Genomic DNA, 23312 nt, shown 5'->3' with positions numbered 1-23312 from the left:
TGCAAGAAAGGAGAGTCAGTGAGAGGAGACACAGCAAAGGAAAATATTTCTTGGAAAGAATTATTAGAATCTTCTCTTAAGACAGCAGAACACCTAACACAGACATAGATACTAAACAAATGTGAAGTGCAGCAGGATGCTCGTGGGGAGGTTCTTACGTTTTCTTCTTTGGTGCTAGATTTGCAGGAGAGGATTCAAGGGGGTCTCACTGCTCCTTGGGATTTCTATCAGTCTGCATGGGGGTTCCAGCAGCACATACACACAGCCCCTCCTGTAATGCTCAAAGCATGAGCAGACAATATCCCCAGTTTACAGAGGGATTACAGGAGCTGCCAAAGCTCAGGCTGAGATTCTGTGGCAAAGGCAGGAGCTGCCTCCTGAGGGAGTGGGGACCTGATCCCAGCAAACTGAGCATCTTTGGGTCAAGAAGGGAAATGGTCTCCAACAGCCCACAGCATGCTTGGGACTTGACAAGACTCAGAGCTATCTGGGCCATCAGACCTTACCTGAAGCCTTCACACCCCTCATTCCATAGACATAAATGTCTTTGACGAAGGCCTGGAGCTCCACATCCTCACACACGATCTCATCACTCTCATAGTAGATGTGAATAACTTCCTCTGCAAAACTACAGACACAGGAAAAAATGATCAAGGGGAAAAAAAAAAAAAAAAAAGGAGAAAACAAGCCTGCCATTCCCTGAAGGTCTTCTGACTTTGGAGAGGAGGTAGATGTTGCACAGTGCAAAAGAGAAGAGAAGTGCAGGTCCCAAAAGCAGTGGGAATACAGAGAAAACTTTGATTCATTTCTGACTGCAGCATCACTTCCTCTCCAAAAAATAGACTCGGGACCACACTGCATCCACTGAACAGTGTGTGCTCTTATTTCATAGAATCATAAAATGTTAGGTTGGGAGGACCTCAAGGATCATCTGGATCATCAAGGATCACCCCAATCCTTCTAATATTACTGTTTATATGAAACGTTTATAAGCTGAGACTGTTTATAAGCTTACTGTTTATAAGCTGAGACTTAAGATTTTCCAAAGTGGGGAAATCTACCACTTCTCCTGGGAAACCATTTCCAATATCTGACTGACCACAGAGTGAAAAATTTTCCTCTTGTATTCAAATGCAATATCACTAGAAGCAACTTGTGCCCATTGCCCCTCATCTTGTCTATGTGACTCCTTGTCAACAGGGAGTCTACATCTTTTTTGTGTCCCCCCTTTAAGTACTGGAACATCATTATAATGTCTCCCCTAAGCCTTCTCTTCTCAAGGCCCGGTTTTATCAGCCTCTCCTCATATGGCAGCTCCTCCACTCTTCTGATCATCCTCATGTCTCTTCTTTGAACACTGCCCAGCCTGTCTGCATCCTTTATTTACAGTGGAGACCAAAACTGAACACAATACTCCAGGTGTGGTCTGACAAGCACTGAGTACAGCAGGATGATGACTTCCTTGTCTCTGCTGGTGATGTCCTTGTTGGTGCAGCCCAGCATCCTGTTGGCTTTCTTTGCTGCTGCAGCACCCTGTTTGCTTATGTTGACCCCCAGGTCCATTTCCACAAGGCTGCTCTCAGGCCAAGTGGATCCCAGTCTGAACTGCACTCCTGGCTTATGTGTTCCCAGTTGAAGCCCTTGCACTTCTCCACACTGAACTCCTGTTAACTCACTTCACCAGTCTAAGTCATCCTGGAGGACTGCTCTCCCTTCTGGGTTGTCATCCTCTCCACTCATCTTGGTGTCATCAGCAAACTTTATCAGCTCTCCCAGCATATTGGGGTGGATGCATCTGGACCCACTGATTTGTATGGGTCAAGCTCCTGTAGTAGTTGATACATCAACTCTTCCTTCACTGATGGGGGTTTGCTCCTGCCCAGACCTCTATCCTCACATCTACATCTTTTTCTTCACTTACTACAGACTCTCTCTGCCATATACACGTGGCTTTCACACTGAGAACAGATTTTCCCAAGCTGTGATACCAGCACCATACCCTGTATGTGGGATACTCCAAAACTGCTCCTGAGTGCTATTCAAATACTTGATCCCCTCCTACCACACATCTTTTTCACAAAACCCTGGAGGCACAATCCAAAATAGGGGTGACCCAGGAAACTTTTTTGGGGGAGATCTAAAGCTTTTTTCCTACACCCACAGCAGACGTCCCTTTTCTCAAAATCCCTCTTTCTATGAAAGCTTCCCAGGCCCACTCACCTCAGAAAGAAAGGCTCTTAAAAAAATGAAGACAACAAACATAGTTCTGAAAGCAGTAAAAATAGGTAATCCTGATTTCCTGAAGATCTGCATTTAATGACTGAATGGTTAACTGATCTATGCTGAGATATACTATTAGCTCTGCAGGCACCTTGCAATATTTGCTAAATACTGTGACAACCTGAAGGATGAAACTTTAAACTGGAGATGACTGATGGGATTAAGAATCATTATCCAATAGGGATTTCTCCCCTAATAAGCTATAAATTAATTGCAATCTAGAGACCTTTATAGACCTCTATAAGTCTATCAGTGTGGTTTCTATTAGCCTACCAAGTCAAGAGTTTTTATTGAGGCAAACAACTACATTAACATCAAGAGTGTAAGTAATTAATTTGGAAAGCAAAGGAAAAGAAAAATCCTGCAACACGTAGAGATGATGCATGAACTCAGCCTCCATCACCTGGCACCTGTGCCAAATGCAGACAAAAATTAATCCTCTTACACAACAACAGTGTTTTAGACTCTGTTAATATAAATTAGTATATGAAGTGTGGGTGAAGCCTTTTGAGTTGAAATTTTTATCTGCAGTTACATCAGAACCAAGAAGCAGAGTATTAGAGAAGGGGGTTACAAATTTGCTGGCTGAGCCTCATTGTTGCAATAGGGGAACCTTATCAACTTTCCTAAGTGTAGGCCATCAGCCACATGGGAAGCAGTATTGGGGATAGGAGTTATTTAATCAAATGGGTGAAGCCTGACACCACTGCAGTGTGTAGGTGATGCATAGTGACAAGACAAATGCGTGAGCACTGTTCCATGGAACAAGATATCACACTCAGTGAGGCAGTGCCATTTATAAACCAAATTATTCACTTACAAAGAACCTCTCAATAAAGTCTGAGGCACTGTAACATCATCCTCCAGCTAGGTTAACATCCACAGACATGCTAAATTGTGACTAAGTACTATCTGGTATTAAAAAGCTGTATCTCAACCAGCAAAGAAAAAACAGGAAAAAGAAGAGGGATAAAAAAAGGACTACATCAAAAAAATTATCGTAGAAAAGGTACAACTTTCTTTTCTTTCAAATGGGTGCTAACAATTGCAGGAAATATTGCAAGATAATGCCTTGCCAAAACACAAAGACAGGAGACAAAATTATGCCCAGCACTTTAAACATTATAAACTCCCTATTTTGTGTACACAAAAGATCTGATTTTTAATGAACACTCTTTTCAAAAGCCACATGACCAGAAACAGCTGTATATTTAGCAAGTAATTTATGCCATAAAAATTTGTGTTGTTTGTTAAATGAAATGCCATTGTACAATAAAACCTGTGTGAATCATTCCATTTTGAGGAAGTGTTTCATATTTTGAAAAGGAGCCACATTTGTGTGGTCAAGCAGCCTTGATGTACATGACTCAAAATTGCTTCCCTTCCTGACAAAACCTGGGCTTTGCAATTTAAGGCATTTTGCTTGAATTAGTTAATGCCTAATTTATTGAGTTTCAAAACACAACTCTTATGTGAGCCAAGCTTGCATTTCCACATCACAAGAACCTTGGCTCAGAGAGCTGGGTTCACTCGTGGTCTGTGCATAGATAAAAAAAAAGCTAATAAAATTCCATTTTCAGTGCTAAATTCCAACTCATTAAACTCTGTGAAATCCTATAAAGTACATACTTATAAGGGGGCCTCTGAGACACAGAATGTAAGAAAACAGGGCTGAGAAAAGCAGGAATTAACAGCATTTCAAGGGTGTGTGCTTAACTGTTTTTTCCTTCAGATGAAATATTCTATGGAAAAAGCATCAAGTGACTAAACACTCCACGTGCTGTTCACAAGATTGTGATGAAGAGCAAAGTCAGAAGAGAGAAAATGAGGGTCTGTCTCTGTGACAGTGACTTTATTAGCCATTTCTAGAACTACAGACTCTTACTTCTTTATAGCCTCCCAGACTCTAATCCCGTCATCCCGGTAATAGTAGTAGGGGATATCCTCTTTGCTGTCCATCCCTTTAGCTTTGATCTCCTCAGGGAAGCAGAGGGAGCTATAAGTCAGATCCTTCATTGCTTTCTGCACCATTTGTACATGTCCTCCTCCACCTGTAGCATTTGCCTGCAGGAAGAATGGCAATTCAGGAACAGTAGGAGATGATATTTACTTTGTGTTGAGACAGGCTTTCCAAATTCCCAGGAAATGGTATTAAATATGCTGGTGAATCTGTTTTTCAAGGAGAAAACCACATCTTCACATAAACAAGTACCAAACTGCAGTTGGAGAAAGTGTTAATGGGTGCTGGCTACTGTAATTTAAGCAAGGAGATCAGTCCTGCTGGGTGGCTACTGGTGAGGATTGGGCAGGGTGTCAGTATAGGTTACATGTAGAAAACACGAAGCGACCACAACAAACAGTACTGCAAAGGTCTTCAGGTAATCCCTGCACAAAAGCTCCCAGAAGCTGCTAGTGTTGTAGCAGCAGTCAGCTTACACTTACTGTCCTCCTGCTAGTTGATCTCTGGAACCAACAAATTTTTGAAATTTGGGCTCACGACTGGCAGGTCTTAGTCACACACTCATCCCACTTGTAAGAGGCACAGACATTATACTTTTGTTCAAAGGGATGGGAGTGTCTGCCAGGTCTCCACAGTCAGCAGTAGAGCGTGAAGAAGATGCTTGGATTTAACCTTTAACCAGAGGCTTCTGGTCTGGTGCCAGAGGCATTAGGGGGATACTTGTCCTGAAACACAGGTTCCTTCTTTGGAAGGACTTCTGAAACCTTCCCCAAATTTGCTGTTACCATGTTGGCACGGAGGCTGCTGCATGTCAACCTGTTGTGGTTCCTAGATGCAGCACACCATTTCTAGAAGAGACAAGGAAGGAAGAGCTGGGTATGTTAAATACCACTGCAGTCAGATTTAGACGTTCAGATTTGACCTAGGAGCTGCACTGCAGTCCATGATACATGGATGTGTTTCACTGACTCAGACAAAGCTGAGTTTTGATCTTAGATGATCTACTGTTTATGGCAATTCAAGAAGAAAGGCTGGATATACCCACTATCTGTGGGCTTTGAAATCTGTCTTAACTACATGTCTTTCTTCGATGCAAATTTCCTTTTGTAACCACAAATTCTTTTGCTCACTACCCTGCCCTAATATGAATAACTGAGTATTTAAAAGAAATTGCTGACTTTACTGTGTACATACATGTGCATAGCATGTTACCTTGCACTCCTATCTGTCTATACTCATACCCCAAAACCACAGCTATGAGCAAGATGCCGACTCACTACTGAAATTGGCCAGTTCTGATCTGGCTACTTTGAGGTAAAAGTTAATATCTTCAGCACAATGAGGCATCAGATCTCTGTGACAGTTTCTCAGGTGATATTAGTTATGTTTTTCCTTTTGTAGAAAGGTCAAGAAATGAGGCAACGTGATAATTAAAAGATAAAAACATGTATGGAAACATGAAGAATAACGAAGATGTATAAAGAGGGTTACTTACCTTATCAAAAAGGCCACATTCACAGATAAGCTGTTCTCGAGCTTTGGTATTGATGGCTATTGTGAATCTCATGTGGGGCACCAAGAGCTGTGAAATGGGACAAACAATGAAAGATGGCAAATTCTCTGAATGAATTCAACAGCAACCCAGTGTAAAGTCTGAAGTCCTGGCAGTTATTAGCTGTATATTGCCTTGCAGGGCACCCAGCCAAAACATCTCACGTGAGCTATCATCAGGACTTCCTCTTGGTTTGTCAAACTAATATGATAACCTCCCTCCCTCACCTACATCCCTTCACGTAAGAACCAACCTTGAAGAGGGGGTGTACAGCAGGCAGCTGCCGGAACATGGCTATGCTGAACACCTCTGACACCAAGTGTGTCCGTAAGAGATGGGTCACTGTCTGGTGGATGTGAAAATCAGAGGAGCGAACCCAAATTTTAGCCAGCAGCCAGTCATAGGTGGCATCTGAGGGAAGGAATATGGGGTTGTCTGGCCCAGGTTTCTGACCGAGCTGAAAGATACAAAACCAATATAAAACCCCCAAGCCATTCTTGTTTAAGATTGGACAACAAGCAATGTGTTCCTTTAAAGACCCTGACAGCAAACCCACCTGGATTGCAATCGGTACAATTTTATTCTCCAGATTTTTATACAGCAGACAGATGGGTGCAGCCAAGTACTGTATTGTGCATGGGTCTGTTTTATTGGAATCCACACCATCCAGCAGTTCATAGTCCACGATGAAAATGTTTCCTTGCTGGTGAAAAATAAAAGAAAGAAAGGAAAGGAATGATGTGTTTTAGTGGAGTGCAAGTATCAAGGTTTGAAACCAAGGTCAGGAGGCCTTGGCCAGAGGCTGGCTGGTGCTTGTGCCCTGTGTTTATGAGTGCCCACGGGTCCAGCCTTGCTCGTGGTGGTTCAGGGATGATGCCACTGAGACAGCAAGTACCCTTTCACAAGCTGCTTGAAATGCCTGCTGAGTCTTTCATGAGTCTTTAATTTCTGTGTATTTTGCAATCACACATTGACACTAAGATGCAAATAGATTTTACACTGCAAGATGAAGAGACACCCATTCCTGTCATACAAACAAAGCAAGGCACCATCCTTGCCCAACCTTCTTCAGCATGTTAGTTCAAACCTTAGTCAACAGTTAGGCAATCACTGAAAAAGGACCCTTCATATACTGCTGACATCTTTTTAAATTGATCTAGAAGAAAGGCAAGGCCTGCAACTCCAGGGTAGCAGGAGAAAACCATTAACAGAGGTGATGCCAGTCTGCAGAGGCAAAAAGCTTTGTCATTACCAACCACACAGCCTGAAGAGAGGAGACATGGCAGTCAGAACAGGGTTTGGAGGTTAGAGGACATGAGAGGGAGAAGATGAAGTCAAATCTGACTGAGAGCCATACCTTCACTTCCTCCTCCAAGGTCAGGTTCCTCTCCAGACTACATTCTACCATATCCATAGTCACAGGCAACTTCTTGGGTATCTCTGTGCATCTCCGGATCAGCACAGGATTGCATCCATTCAGGAACTGGTAGCCAAACATAAAATCTTCTTTCCAGTGCTGCATCACATATTCTAAAGAGAAAACAAGCCTGCAACATCAGTATCTGCGCTCCACCAATATCCAACAGGGTTCCTTCCTTCCTCTCCACCTTTTGCTATACTGCACTGCAACTTTGAGTAAAGAAAGTAGCAAGGAAAGGATTCAAAATTGCTGCAGAATTTGAAGAAAAAGCATTTAAGTTAAATGGACTATGTAATCTTTGATTTTCACTTTGAGAAGAATTAAATTTAGAGTAATTTGTGTCTCCATGTACAGAAGCAGTGAGGAGTAAAATATTCCACTCCTATGAAAACTACTCTCTCCATCTGCAGACCAACTTCTCAGGTCTTCCGTGATATTTTTAAATCTCCTTCTTCAAATTCTCATGGTATACAGTACAGAGGGAGGAGTCCAAAAAAAGATGGCACAGGTAGGAGAGAAGGGTAGGGAAAGAACAACAGTGGCTGAAGCAGTTCTCTTGGCTGGACCTGGGTGAGGGACACCTGGGGAAGGGCTTTAACTTTGACTTAGTAAAACTGCTCATTTATTTTGTTTGTTTAACATATTTCCTTATGTTTATTTTTCAATTGCTAATATAAACCCAAATGAACATCTCTTCTTAATAAACTGCTTGTTTAGATACTCCCTACTCCGTCTCTTTACATACGTAGAACAACTGGATGTTTTCTACAAGTGCAGTGTTCTGTTTCATAATGTTGTCACTTCAGCCTGCAAATACAGAGTCAGAACAAACGTGATTCATGTGAAAAATCACATTGGTGTCTTCAGGGAAAAAATGAAGGAAGTCAAGTTTTCCACTACTGCCTATTTTCAGACAAGGCAGAACCTTTTCTGAAAGCAATTTATTTTTCTACGAAGGGTGAAAGAATGAAAAAGATAAGTCAGAAAGAATGCAGTGCAGTAATTAAAAAAAAGTCTTACAACTCACTCTGCATTATAACAGAGTGAATAAAATGAAGTTTACTTAAAAATTACATTTACATCACCTCTGTCAACTGCATAATGAGTCTGGAGCTGTATCTGAAGTCTATACAATCCAGAAAACATTTTGGACAGAAAATATATGACTGAAAAATGCCTTGCATTACCTTCTTCATTAGCTTTTTTTCTGCCAAGGCTCACAAACAGAAGATTCACAATTGCATTAATGTAACTGATAATTATCAGTTAAACATTTAAAACTCACAGAATCGGGGTTTTCCTCATGATTATGGAAATATTATCAGTGAATTAATTGTAGATTATATCTAATTCTTCCATTAAAGCTGCTTTAGGAAGCAACCTTTTTAAATAGAACAAACTGCTGTAACATTTCTGGCCAGCTTGTGTCCTTTATTTTATACCCGCGATCACAGAAATTACTTCTATTTCTGTTAACTGGTCCTTAGCAAAGCTTTAGAGCAGGATGAAAAAAATACCCTTTGCAGAGTCTAAACAGGTCATTCACACACATTGCAGGAACCACACCCTAACCAACTTATGGTATCTGTGAATCTCTTCTATCCAATAATACAGTAAGAGAAAGTAAAATAAGGCAACCATAGGCAATAGCAGAAGGTTGGGTCTGGCTCACAAATCAAAGGTTTCCCAGACCTGCTTTACAAAAAGGACACCATGAACTTCATAAACCATGTCTGCAGTTCTTTTAGGTAACTGCTGAGATTTCCATATTGCAAAGAGTTAAACTAAAGTGCTTCGGCTTTGACATCTTAACATATCAATGGAGTTTTAAACAGTATGAAAGATACTGCAGAAAGCAACCAGCCTCAAATACAAAAATCACACACGCACTTAGAGAAGGACTTTTGTCTTACAGTAACAAGATGAAGCAAGACACAACTGAAGCAATGTGCACAATTCTGACACATTTTTGAGATGAGATGACATTTTTGATAAGTGCCACAGGCATTTTCAGGCTTAACTCCCACTGATTTCCTGTAAGAACCACAAATTTCAGCGGCTGTGGTTCCATGGCCCATCTTGGCTACAGCAGATCCAGGCAAAGAAGTTACATCTCCCAGGTCATTCCCAGCTCTTTGCAAGCCCCCCCATGGTCTAACAGCATGCATTCTCATGCCTGAAATGAGTTTTGTCACAATGCCCCCTGTTGTGAGCAATTTACAATTAAAAACCATTTTCCATTGACACAAATGGCCCATGACAACAGACTGAGGAGCACTACAGCTGACTGAGGAAGGTCATGGCTGAGGTTATGACAGCAGAACCGAGGCTTATTCCTGTGCTGGGAAAAGGATGAGAAGATGGAATCATTTGCACAGCAGTGCAACAAGGACAGAGCACACAGCTGGGATGTTAGGCAATGGTCTCTGGTCTAGTCTGTGTAAAAGGCTAAAAGGGTCACCCCAGTACTTACTTTTAGAAGAGAACATTTCCAAATCTTCCTCTTTGCAGATTTTCCATGTATTTAGATCACTGAAGTGGGAGATGCACCGCCAAAGTTTCAAAAATGCCAACAGCTCACGTGCTCTGAAAACTGCTCCCACTAAGCTATCTCTATGTTCAGATGTGGAATACTTATGAAAATTTGTTCTATGGGATTTCCATGTATCTGTAAACACCTTGCTAAAAGCCAAAAGGGACTGTGATGCTGAACTGTCCTGATCTCCAGAATAGCTCAGGACAGAGAAGGTCACTGTACAATTCCTGGTGATTTTAGTTTGTGTGAGATTATAGCTTCTCTTTTTGGTCTTCAGGGCTGCTGGTGTGATCAGCAGTCTGAGATTATAGTTTATTTGTGAAGAGCCACAGGAGACCAGAAGTGTGGGTCAGCCACTCTCGTCTTAATCATATATGGCCGAGACAAATAATTAGCGATACTACAATGCAAACATGAGCTATTGCTGATAAACCCACCAGAGATTGTGTTGCTGATTCTGACAAAGATCCTCTCAAAATCTGCAAAATCACTCCAGGAGGACTGGAACATGTGCATGAAACGGTTGATATAAAGATTCTCCATCCTAAAACCAAAATGAAACAAAAAACCTCTGAAAAAAGCCAGCTTCAGCCTCCACAGTTCCACCCCATTCCCCCCCTATTCTTTTCCATCTTTTAATATACCTTCATACAATAAATTTTAAAGTGGTAGAATGTGTGGTTGGCCACCCTGCAGAACTAAATTTTCTGGCTGGACATTTACACACAAGCCCAAAAGGCATCTCGAGAGCCCAGTCCATGCTACTTCATTTATTGGACTCCACTCTGGAGTTGCTCTATGCAGTCTACAATCTGGGACCAGTATTGTCTCATCCTAGACCATCCCATCATCTGATGGCATGGTGGAATGTCTGACATAGTGTGATGTGACCTGGGCATGCAAGGCAGCTTAGAAGGGGACTAACAGGCCACAGCAGTTCTATTTACTTCATTAATCCTGTACTGTTTCAAATAGCTTTGCTGGACTGATTATTCAGGCCCAACAGATGGGCATTTTTTTTTCAATGACATGACACATGCAAGTGGGTGGGCAGTGACTTTGTTGCCCCAGACAGATCCCACTCCGATGTGGTTAACTGATGAGCTGCTCAGAACAGATTTTCTTCAGCAGAGTCTTAAGTGTACATTGGTAACATCTTATTTTGGTATGTGACTGAAAGGCTTTATTATCAATTTGAACTCATCAGTCAGGGGAAATGGGTATCTCTAGGGGATGACTGAGAATTTAGTAAAAAGCCTGGGGTATCAGTTGCAGTAGTCCTTCCTATGTTTTTCACCATTGCCTCCTCCATCTGTCTACAGCCAAAACAGTGTCTAATGAGAATACAGAGGCTGTGGCAGTTCCCATCAGGAAAAGCTTAAAATATTGGTATTTTAAATCTATATATATATATATATATGTATAAATATACTTTGATTAACTGCAGATCCACCTGGGAGAAAAGACCCCCATTCTGAAATTTAAATCAAATGTAAAAAGTGATCAGATCCTTACTCTACCCCCAAAGAGATCTTGCAAAACTGAAGTTTCACAAATACTTACGCTTTAGAGTAGTTCAGAATGAAATCAATTCCTTTCTCACTGTCAAACTGTATATCACGAGGCAGATCACTGTGTGAAAGGGCATCGATGCTCAGGGGAAAGCCTGGATGCCACTCCTTCCAGCTGAGAAAAAAAAGAGAGGTTGGATTAACCATATAACCCTACCAGCATGAGTGCTCTGTCATCCCATTACTTACACTGTTTTTGTGACTCAGGTCTATAAAGAAAATTTGTGGCAGACTCTATTGGGCCAAAAATAGTGACTTGTACCCCGTCAATACCCACCAGTACTCTACAGAATCCTGAAGTACAGTAGCAGGCATGTACCTGACCACCTACCTTCACAAAACTTGAAGTAACTTGATATCTGTGGTATTTCCTAACACTTGTCACATTTGGTTGGAATTGGCAGTAGGTTCAAACGTATTGGGAAGGGACAGAGAGATGGGCACCTGCACAATGCACACTCAGTCTTGGGGCTACATCTTTGCAAAACAGATTTACAGCACCTAGAAGTACCCAGGCATTTATTTAAGTTTATCCAAAAGGCAGCTCTCTGAGAGATAAAGATGGGTCTTGATTCAGCTATTTGGAACAGCCTCCTAATGGTCATGGCACATGTTTTCTGCCATGTGTCCTGGTTTGGGCCAGGATAAAGGTGATTTTCTGTCTTGCAGCCTTGGTGGTGACGTGAGAGATGTTGGGGGAAAAGGAGGGAAGGAACGTGGTATCAATTTTCCTGTATATTTGTATGTTTGTATATATTTAGTAATTTTTCCTATTTATCATTAGTGTTTCATTAAAGTTGTGCAGTTTAGTTCCCAATCCATAAGTCTCTTTCCCTTGTTCTCTCTCCTTTCTTTACCAGGGGGAGAGAGAGACTAATAGAGAGCATCTGTTACTCAGTTTAATTGCTGGGCCAGTGTTAAACCATGACACCACGTGTGTTCTGGCACAGTGCCCTGTCCTGGGTAACCAGAGAGGTCCCAGATGCCTGGAGGTTGGCCAGCGTGCCACCCATCCACAAGAAGGGCCAGAAAGAGGATCCAGAGAACTACAGGCCTGTCAGCCTGACCTTGGTGCCTGCAAGGTTATGGAGCAGATGATCCTGATTGCCATCAAGCAGTGTGTAGAAGACAACCAAGGGATCAGGCCAGGCCAGCATGGGTTTAGGAAAGAAAGGTCCTGCCTGACCAGTCTCATGTCCCTCTATGGCTGGGTGACACACCTGGTGGATAAGGGGAAGGCTGTGGCAGAGTGCCATGGTATAGCTGGTGTGGTGGCATTAGGTCATAGGTTGGACTTGATCTCAGAGGTCCTTTCCAGCCTTAATGATTCTGTGATTCCATAAATACTATCTCCAAATTGCCTGCTGCACACAGACTGCTTTATGTATTAACAATTATGCATCTGAATTGCAAACAGTTGTTTCTCTGGAGTTACAGATGGTTTTGCCTTCCTTTTTGCATGCATAAATAAAATTTTGAGCCATACCTCTTTTTGAAGTATATTTTTCTCTGCTCCATTTCCCATAATTTGTAAGCAAAATCCCTTCTTAGTCAAATGATATTCACAGCACATACAGCAAAGCTCAGTGCATCAATTCTGAATGGACCCTCTGTCCATCTGATCCTTACTCTCATGGTGAGGAGATGCAAGTGCAAGAAACTTCTGTTATTTTAACAGATAATCTCTTAGAAAAGGAAATGTCTAATGCTTTTGGGAGTTACCCATTGATAAAAGATAGCATTTTGCCTTTGTGACACTGATTAGGAAAAAGTACCTATGGCAGCATAAAGGCAGGTATCATATCTGTATTCTGATAGCACATTCCAGTCCACTCAAAGAGGCCCAGATCTTCCACTGCATCCCAGTTGCTTCTTCAGCCAGAAAGCTCCAGTAGAGCTGACATGTTCAGATCATCTCCCAGAATTGGAGTACTGATGGTAAAAAGCAAACTAACTATACCTTCAAATCTTCCTTGAAACCAACTGTGTGCAGGGAGCCCACACAGAAGCTGCACCACTGAATTCCCACTTAAACCTTTCAGATAAGCTTATCTGGGTTTCAAGTACCTTGCAATCCCACTTGCACCAGGATGATAACTTACAGTGATTCATCTAAATAAAAAACTACATAAGGCTAACATGGTAACTTATGCTTCCTCTTACCCAGCAGTCCAGGATGATGATCTGCATGCACTGTGCCAAACTCTGACCTGATGGGAGCAGGCACTGGGCCTTTGGGAAACTCACCGGTACATTTTTTGACGGGTCTCGAGCTCCTTCCGTCTGTGCTGCTTGAGAATGTGGGTCTTGTCATCCTGGGGTAGTTTGGCTGTGAAACCAGGGGAAGAGTTTTATTAGGATCCTTTACCCATCACTGCCCAGGTCTTAAGAAGGAGAGCAAGGTTTCCAAACCTTCAAACTTCTGATCTCTATCTTTACAATCCAATTTCTTACCCTGAATAGAAACACAGGTCCCTAGAGAATCTGTGGAAGGAGACAAGCTCCTAGCATACTGCCTCCAAGGGGTAACTAGCTCAAGCTAGGAACATCCATCTCAACTGTATATAAAATATGGGTTCCTGTACATATCTAGCATTAAATGGTCTGAATAGGGTCAGGGGAATTAATTTTACATTTCAGTTCCTAAGGGGATTTTCATCAATAAGAGAAATCACAACGTTGCTGCAGCTAATCTCTGCTAAAGGACAACTCCAGGAAACATCTGTCTTCTCCCCTTGAGCTACACTGTCCCCTGTCAGCTTGGGGCAATAATCATATACTCCTGTAACAAGAACAGAAAGGAAAAACAGTGCTGCTTCCTTTCCATACAGCTTGTTCTTCTGATCATGAATTCACTATACCATTAAATTACACAGAGATTTCTTTAGCTGTCAGAGAAAGGGCAAGGTATGTGACTCACTTCACATACACAAATAGGAAGGCAGATAAAGCCAGCAGGAGTTTAGTGGAAATAGCTGCTTGGAGTGTGGAGTTAGAAATATCACAGGTAATATGACTGAGAACATATATGGCTAATGTTTTCCAGCTGGTTGTTTTCAAGTTACCAATAGGCTTTCATTTGCTTTTGCTCTTTACGTCATGATACTCTGAAAGCCATGCAAAGCTGCTTCCCATGGAAATGAAAGTTATTATAGGTACTATAAATATTACCATTATTATAAATCAAATTATGAAAAATGGAAAGTCCTTCTGGAGACCAAAAATAAACAGACACATAGTTGTGATTATAAGACAAAAGACTTCAAATGCAAAATTCCTCAGCCAGGAACAGCCAAAAACTTAATGGGAAGACAAACATTTATTCTCTACCACCTCATATATTGTTTCAGCTATTTTCAGGCACTCATGCTACAAACCACTACATCAACCAACATATCCTAGGAAACAGAGAGGGAAACAAGCAAACATCAGCGACAGATGTCTACCCCAACCCTGATCACAGCAAGTAGGTAGCCAGAGGCAGTTAAAACACAAGTCTCAGGTCCAACAGGTTGCTCTGAACAGTGCACAAAAGTGCTGTAACACTTTTCACAGTTGGTCACCACTACATGCAGCAGTCATTTCCATCTCACCCTGGACTTAGCAGAATGCAAGGAGTAGGGGTGAAAAGCAAAGCTGCTGTTTCAAATCTGTCCTTGCACCTGCAAAGCAGCCTGCTCTGGAATTTTATATCACTTTACATCAAGAAAACAAGACAACTTACAGGCAACTATTCATAGCCTGTATTCATGTTTCATGTATGAAACAAAGATGGGACACTGATTGTAATTAGATCAAAAGGGCTTCCCGCAACACAGATGTAGAAGAGACAAAAATTTAGCATTGAGGCTGACCTTCACATTCAAGGCCAGCACAACAAGCCAGTGTAAGGACTTCTCCTGCTTCTTAAAGCATCTAACTCATCTGCCAGCCCAACAAACTGCTCAGAAAGCAGTTGTAGTCAGCAAGGAAACCCCATTCCCTAGGATGCAGAAAGGGACTGGAAATGGGTCTCCTTGTGATAGAGAAGATTGGGAGGTACATGGGGGCAGGGAAAGGAGATTTGGAAGAATTCTGGATGCTGTGCAGGAAATCAGGTTTCTTATGGCTCTCACCTCTTCCATCTCGAAGGACAATCTCTTTTTCATCTGTAATCCAGCGATAACATGGGAACTCCAAATAATCACCCACTGGAGTTTTCACAGTAATATACTTAAGGTACCAATCATCCTGGTACCAATATTTTCGTTTTTCAATTTTTATTAGCTGAATTTCTCCAAGGTCTTCTTCCACAGGTACGTCATAGGAGTCAATCTACAGAGCAGAATACAGTCAGTGATGCACTGTACATGCACAACCAGCACTACACAAGTGTACCTGGGCTTTCCTGATGTGGCATGGGTGCAACAGAACTTTCCAGCTTCTGGTGGATGAGAAAAGGAAGATCTGTTACTGGACTACAATGCAACAGGAAGATGAATGAAAGAACAAACAAGAACATACAAAACACTCTAGAGATGGAGAAATATTTTTGTATGCACCCTAAAAATTATATTACTCCTTGAAATATTTGCAAGTCTGAGAAAAGCACGCATCCCATGAAAGCATTTACTGGTATCCTAGTAATAGCTTAAAAAGGTATTGTTAAGGCATACCTATTAATGCAGCTAGAGTGGGAAGATGACCAGTGTTTATTTCCCATGTATGCCTCAGACTAAGGACAGTATCCAAATCGCCTACATCCCTTTGTCTTGTGGCTGCTGGGGGTGGTCTTCTTCAGTTCTCCACTTTAAAATGAGAACAATGGTACGTTTTATGTTCATACAGCTCAGATGTACAATTTAAGTAGATGACTGAAAACAAGGTTCACAATAACTCCATCTAGCTCTGGAGGCACTTCATTCTTTTACAGAACCAGCATGTGGAAGGGTGGTTTAGCTCCTTCATGATTTTCGACTTAAGGCCTGATTCCTGCAACATGGATGGCACCTCAGTCCAGACTTAAACAGTAGCCAGTCTGCTTAGCCCTTTCCCATCTAAGGGTCTTGTCACAGTGTCTGTACTGATCCTGTGTGCCACTCTTATCTGCTCCTTTAGGAATACCCTCACCGGTGTGCTAGAGGGACAGGTCCCTGAAACCTTGAGTTATTGGCCATGCTGTGATAAGTGAGGAGCAGAACATTTGTGGAGCAGCCCCTACACCAAGCTTTGATGAGGTGTGAGGGCTGTTACTCTGAAGCTGGTCAGGCTGAGGAAGTGACTGAATACCCCTTCCTGCAAAAGAAATAGTAGTGGATATTTTCTTTTCCTTCTGTTTGAGTCACAATGGCTTTGAGTACCAGGATCAGCATTTCTTCCATGTGGGAGGCCACTTCTAATAAAAAATCTTACAAACCAACCAACTGCTAGTACCAAAAAGATGAGGCACTGCAGTGCCTGGGAAGACTGACCTGCCCCTCTGAGCTCTGTCATTTGGCTTCTCACCTAAACACCACGTTCTGCTTGTTCTCTTCAGGAGCACTCTCAGCCTTCCCCAGTCATTTGATACACATATGTCCACTGTCACTGTCTCACTTTCTAGGGAAAGACTAATTCACACAAGGACAAAACTGGATAGTAAATGAAGAATTAAATACCAGACAGGAGAAAGGAGCAAAAAATTTTAACTGTTACAAAAGAAAGATTAACAGCAATTTATACCTACATGACTGGAAGAATACACATAAGAAAGATACCTTGGCATCCCTTCCTGCTCCATTTTAACCCAATTTTACCACATTATTGATCCAAAGTACCCTTTTCTATGAGCTATCCATGAATTATCAATTGTGATGATCATTTTGGGATGATCTGTCCACCAAAGTCTGGTATGACAGGCTCCAGTGCTCTCATAAACTATTGCATCAAAATACCAGCTTTCATTAAGTCCATCACATCTCATCAAGCTCTTTCATCACATCTAATTGACTCATAAAAGCCAGAGAAAAATAAATAAACCTTTTAGGCTTTGAAATTCATCCTGAAGACACTGAAACATTGTCCTAGTGTGTCTTTCCCTAAAGATGTTCTTCAATCGACTCTGAAATTGTCTGGCCATGATTGCTACACTGCAGCTCATATGAGGCTGTTTCATACTATAAAGTATATAAAGTCTAATACAATTTTAGGCTCCAATATTTAAAATTGGCACAGACAGTGCTTATTTTGATTTGCTGGGACTTAACAGACTAATCTTAGTTTAAGCTATGACGCTATCTCCCCATGCCTATTGAAATAAGGCAATAAAGACAATTTCTTTTAAAAGGGAAAGCTACCATGTCTTAAATAAAAATTTGCCATGTTTGTGTCAACAGGACACTCATACACAGCAGGTGGTAATAAACTACTTCACAAACAGCATGGTGGTCCTTGGCAAGCTTGGCATAATAGCATCTGTCTGCTAGGATGTGAGCTAAGACATGAAAATCAAAGAGCTGAGATTTTAAACATATTAAAAAAGATGCTTTTCACATTTCCTTACATATTCATTACAGAAAAAGAAACAGTTCTGTAGAGCCAAATTATATACTAATTTTAAATATTTTTTCAAATATTATGTTGCTGATTCTTCAATGCCTCTACCTCCCCCACTATTCCAGAACAGCTAAAAGGATAATGTGTAAAGGTAAATCCATTCCCTTGATGATTCATATTTTGAAGCAGCTGTGGAGACTGAAAAGTGTTGAGTGGCTTTTCTCAGAAATCACTTATCACAATAACAGTGCCTTGAGCCACAGTTATGACAGTCAGTCATAATAGGTCACTATAGGGCAGTCAGTGACTATAGGACATAATTCATAGAATCATCATAGAATCATAGAATTGGCTGGGTTGGAAGGGACCATCAGAGATCACCCTTGACCCATGGCTGCAGTTACCAGACCATGGCACTGAGTGCCACATCCAGTCTCTTTTTAAATATCTCCAGGGATGGAGAATCCACCACTTCACTGGGCAGCCCATTCCAATGCCTGATCACCCTCTCTATAAAGAAATTCTTACTAATTCTTTCTAATTCTGGGACTCAGCTCCTGGCTAATTGAATGGAGATTCCTTCCTCCCACAATTCTCGTTTCAACCACTACCCTGATCTTTGTCTCCATGTCCAATAGTCTCAGAATGTCTTTTTTCACTTGGCACAAAGGATGGCTGGAAATTGTAGATAACATGGTCAGGATGCTTCTCATTCTTCAAATCTTTCCAGAAATAGGTTGTACATGAACCATTTCTATTTCATATTCCTTTCCCTGCAACCCCTGATTTTCTCAACAAAAATAGTGTCAATACACTCTTCACCAGATTTGGGTTTCACACTGAGTCAGTACTTCTGCAATTTTGTCTGCCTTGGCAGAAAAGTGTCTCTTCACACATGGTCACACCACATATCTCAAACTCAGCCACTTCCTGCTTACAGTCACATCATAAAAAGAATGCTCTTTTTCAAATTTTCCACGATCTTGTTGCGTTTGGCTGTTGGGAACTGGTAGTTGTCACCTGGTAGAAACATAGCTCCAGAGAATGCACAAAGCTATGTGAACTATTATCATTTGTACTCGCCACTATAAAGGGAATCTAAACATATGAAGATTAATGCAATAACCTACAGACACAAACGATAAACTGCATATGGATCAGATTTGCTTTGAATTCAGCCACCTGGGGCTTCTGTGCTCCATCTTCTCACTCATGTCCAGTTCTAGGGCTAGATGTATATAGAGGAAGAAAAAAGTGACCAGAGCCACTGTCCAGAGAGGGGAAACATACTGCACTATTTTTAGTTCAAGTCCTCACAAAAATCCATTGTTGCCAAGTGATCAGTATGGCACTGAGAGTATGAAGTTAGTTCAGTTTTCTCATCAACTCCTTGTTGACTAAGATACCTGACTATCCTTTTTTAAATTAATTTCCTTTAAAGGTTCAGCTAACACTTTAATTTTTTAAAAATCCTCATGTACACGTATATATTTCTATAGTTCTTAAACTGTCACACCTACTCATATTTACATTTAAAATTTAAATTAAAGAGCAATGTGAATCAGATCCAAATTGTTGATAGAAATGTCACATTGAGAGAGTCACAGAGAGTCTTTGCAAGAAAGTCATTCCTCTGATAACAATCTCTTTGCTAATATTGCAAGAGGTCTAAAATAGTTGCACATGTTCACTGTTGATGCAATGCAAAACCGACATTCGATCAACCTAAATGTTCCTGAAGTTTTTTAATCTTTTTATGACCATCCTGAAAATGAGGGTTCCTTCCTAATATTTTACCCAGCTTTTGCTGCCTCCAAGCCAGCAGTGATGTGGGCTCACCTGAGATGGTAATTTTGCTAATGCAGTAAAGGTGTGTCAGGTTACAAAGATGGTACAAGGTCCAGGCAAGAACTGATGTTTGGCTACTGAAGGTTTCTAAGACATCTGTTGGATGAGGTCTGCAGGTAAACACGTGGCATCCCTGATGACTGCACTGTGAGCCAGAGATGACAGTTCAGAGTGAGAGAACAGAATTAACAAATACTGGACCGTTCAAGCTCCTGCAGCATCTGGCACAAGCAACTTAATATCATGTAAAACCTAAGCTCTTTATTTTTGAGGACAGACTCCTACTGACTAGGCTAGTGTGGCAAAAAGGATGGCACAGACAACCCCACTTTCAATAATCACAAAGCTCTAAGTGGAGAGAACTGTATTTCCTATCTGAAATACCTGTGAACATGTTTCTTTCAAGAAAAACAAACAAAAAAACCCCAAAACAAACCAAAATGCAGATGAAATAATAACTGGAAGAAAGCAGAGTGATACCATAACACTTGCTTTGAAATCACTCAGCACCAACAGGAACTTACTCAAAAGACACCAAGTAAAGAAAAGCAGCTGTGCCTTTCCACATCACCTGTGTCTGGTACTTAGAGTAAGTCAGAAAAAACTACAACTGAGTTACCATTGTGCAAATCCCTTTAGGTTTTTCCATGTTTCTTCCCCTCAATCAACATGTGGCATGCAAATCTCCTATTCAGAACTGGCCCAAGCCCCATTCATCATAACTAATAATACACACAATTTGCAATAATTCAAATGAAGGCATTACCAGGACAATGGAACAACTGAACCTGTCCCAACATTCAGAAAAGCAACTGGAAGGCAGACAAATCCTTACAAGATAATACTGTACTGGTCATCCACTGAAAAATTGCTTAAAACTACCTTCCCAAGGAGATGTAAGCACTCCTTTTGAGTGCACACATCCTTTCCTGTAGTGTTACTAATATCCACAAACCTCCACTGGTTGATTCCTCACCCAGCAGGGTTCAGGGCTTGCAGGTTCCTCTGCTTCTGCCAGACCCGGTCCCAGAGCAGTTCAGGAGTTGCTGCTGACATGGCATTTTCTCCTTGTGACAGGATCCACTCCAATTGGATGCTCAGAGTACTCCCAGCCTCTCCATCACAGCCATCTCTCAAAGGCAGTGACATTCTCTTTTGTAGCCCAGAGCAAACTGCCTGGCTGCTGGAGATGCTAGTGCTGATCTCCTCAACAGTGAGGAGAACTCAGCCCTCCCAGGAGAGCACCCTAACCCTGAATTTGCAGGACAGTCTGAGGTCTTCTTCAACCTCTCTTGCTGAAATTTTTAAGCTTCTCTTCAAATATATGACTGTTCATCAGATAAGAAAGAAAGCAAGAATGACTGGATGTCCATTTGGGAGATTCAGGTAACAAGGTTCTAAGCGAATGAATCATGAAGGAAAGGAACTTCAATACCAGTGGCTGTTAAGTCCCCACACCTGTGAGAGCATCTCAGAACATCATCTACAAATAACTGGGGACTGTATCTACACATGCCATCAATATTTATTTAAAATGCTGACTTCTGTCACCCATATCTGCAATGTCTAATGTAGAAGAGACCAGATATCTAACTTAGGCTGTGAGCCCTGTGGTTAAAGAAAAGACCCCTAATGCTAAGCAGCATCATGACAGCAAAGCTTCACTTGTGCATGCTGTGGTAGGTGTCATTTCTGAAGTGATTTCTGAAGACTTTGTTAGAACTTGCAAAGTTTTTCAAATCTCAGCAGACCTTTTGGAAATGGTGAGTTAGTTTTCCAAATAAAATACACATTATGGGAGGGAGAAAAAATGACCTGAGTCTACTATTTCCAGAGTAGAAACACTATTTCTATACACAAATAGATTAATGCCATTCTAAAACTGTGGTCAGAGTGTGAGCAATTACAAATGGATAGCCTGGATACTGTGAGGCCACAGAGTGGACATGGCACAACACATGGAAGATATCACGATTGGAAAGAATAGCACAGCTGATAGGGCAGCCCCAAATCCATTCTCACATTTGCATGTCCATGCTGTTTTCCATCATTCACTGAAGATGCCCTACATACTTAAGACCCTTGGCAGGCATTGTAATTCCCAGTGGAAGCTTTTAGCTCTTTATTTATTTCCTTGGAGATATCCAAGTAGCTATGACTACTAGTAAATATTGACCCTAAACATCACCTCTCAACAGGAAGCACACGTGTTCTTAGTATGTGTAAGGCAAATACGAGTAAATCTGAAAACCAAGGGGCTCATCTTTCCCCCCAGGAACAGGGACATGATTGATGGGCATCCTGGGATGGAAGCAGGCACCTCTGTTTCTCTGTCCAGCTCCGGAGCACCGGCACAATATTAAAAAAGCGCAATTGAGTTTTTTTAAACTCTCGGCCCCCTGCGCGGGTGTTCCGGAGTGGGCGAGGTCTTGCAGGAGACTCCCCCGCCCCCAGTTCGGCGGGTCCGGCCCGGGGCACCGCGAAAGGCGATGAGCCTATGCGACGGAGCCCCCAGGCCACCGCCGGAACAGGAGACAGGGGACAGGGTCGGGCTGCCGCACGGACGGCTCCGCTACCCACCCCGTCCCGACTCACCGCGCCGCGCTCGAAGTCGTTGTAGAAGGGTTTGTCCAGGAGGTGCCTCTCGCTGCAGCCACCCGTGCCCTCCAGGCTCAGGTACACGTAGTCGTCTGTGCCCGCGAACCACTGGCTGCCCGTGGCCACCGTGACAATGTAGGAAGGCATAGCCCCACCGGCACCGCTCGGCTCTCCACAGCCCCGACGACCCGAATCACCCGAACGGCCCGAACCACCCGAGCGGCCGCTGCCAAGCGCCGCTCCCGCCCTCGCCCGGACCTGCTCAGCGCCGCCGCCTCTGCCTCCTCCTCCTCCTTCACCACCTCACGGAACGGCTCGGCTCGGCCCGGGCCTGCCCGCCACTTCCCCAGCGCCCTTCACACCTACTCCGGAACCCGCAGAACCCACAGAACCCGCATGGCAGCTCTCACCAGGCACCTCGTGCTGCACAGCTGCTCCGGACTGCACCCCTGTCCCAGTACAGATGCCCTACACCCTACACTGCACCCCTGTCCCGGTACAGCTGCCCTGCACCCTTGTATCCCAGCACAGCTGCCCTACACCCTCTACTGCACCCTGCTCACTGCCCGCACAGTGAAACAGTCCCCAACTTGCCCTCCCCCCGTCTGCACTAGTCCCACCAGCACACTTTACACGTCCAGAACACTTTGTACGTCCCAGCACACAGCACTTTCCTCTCGGTATCCTCCCACAGTTCCACAACCCAACACAGCACTGGCAGCACGATGCTCTGCAGTGATCCTTCTCCTGCCCGGCACCGCCGTGCTCCGCCCTGCTCAGCTCTCCCTCGCTACCACGTCTACACATAAAGTATTTCAGCCACTCACCTTCAAATTGCTCTGCACTCTGCAACCAAACCTCCTGATCACCCCAGTCTGCAGCCATACACACTCCTCCATGCCCAAACCTTACACAACTCAATGTACTACCACAATCTATCCCCATCTCAATGTACACTGCATAAATACCATTCTCTTTAATGTCCAGAGGTACTCACTGATACTCACATCATACTGCAGCTTCATTATATACAC

The 23312-nt window shown here is 42.6% G+C and overlaps 1 protein-coding gene across 1 annotated transcript in view; it reads right to left on the bottom strand.

Annotated features, from left to right (window-relative positions):
• Positions 1-22880, bottom strand: part of ALOX5 (arachidonate 5-lipoxygenase) — a 28525-nt gene extending 5645 nt beyond the window's left edge. Inside the window, exons 1-11 of the mRNA XM_071748820.1 lie at positions 22276-22880; positions 15435-15633; positions 13567-13648; positions 11312-11434; positions 10186-10292; positions 7150-7322; positions 6349-6495; positions 6046-6249; positions 5736-5822; positions 4166-4344; positions 507-628 (exon numbers count right to left, since the gene is read on the bottom strand). Of these exons, the coding sequence (XP_071604921.1) occupies positions 507-628; positions 4166-4344; positions 5736-5822; positions 6046-6249; positions 6349-6495; positions 7150-7322; positions 10186-10292; positions 11312-11434; positions 13567-13648; positions 15435-15633; positions 22276-22425 (1573 nt within the window). The 5' untranslated portion in view covers positions 22426-22880. The remainder of the gene's footprint in view (positions 1-506; positions 629-4165; positions 4345-5735; positions 5823-6045; positions 6250-6348; positions 6496-7149; positions 7323-10185; positions 10293-11311; positions 11435-13566; positions 13649-15434; positions 15634-22275) is intronic.
• Between the last annotated feature and the right edge of the window lie 432 nt (positions 22881-23312).

This window comes from Heliangelus exortis, chromosome 7, assembly GCF_036169615.1.
Source record: "Heliangelus exortis chromosome 7, bHelExo1.hap1, whole genome shotgun sequence".
Taxonomy (NCBI): Eukaryota; Metazoa; Chordata; class Aves; order Apodiformes; family Trochilidae; genus Heliangelus; species Heliangelus exortis.
The sequence above is the reverse complement of the archived record's forward strand: the minus strand, read 5'-3'. Positions and strand labels throughout refer to the sequence as shown.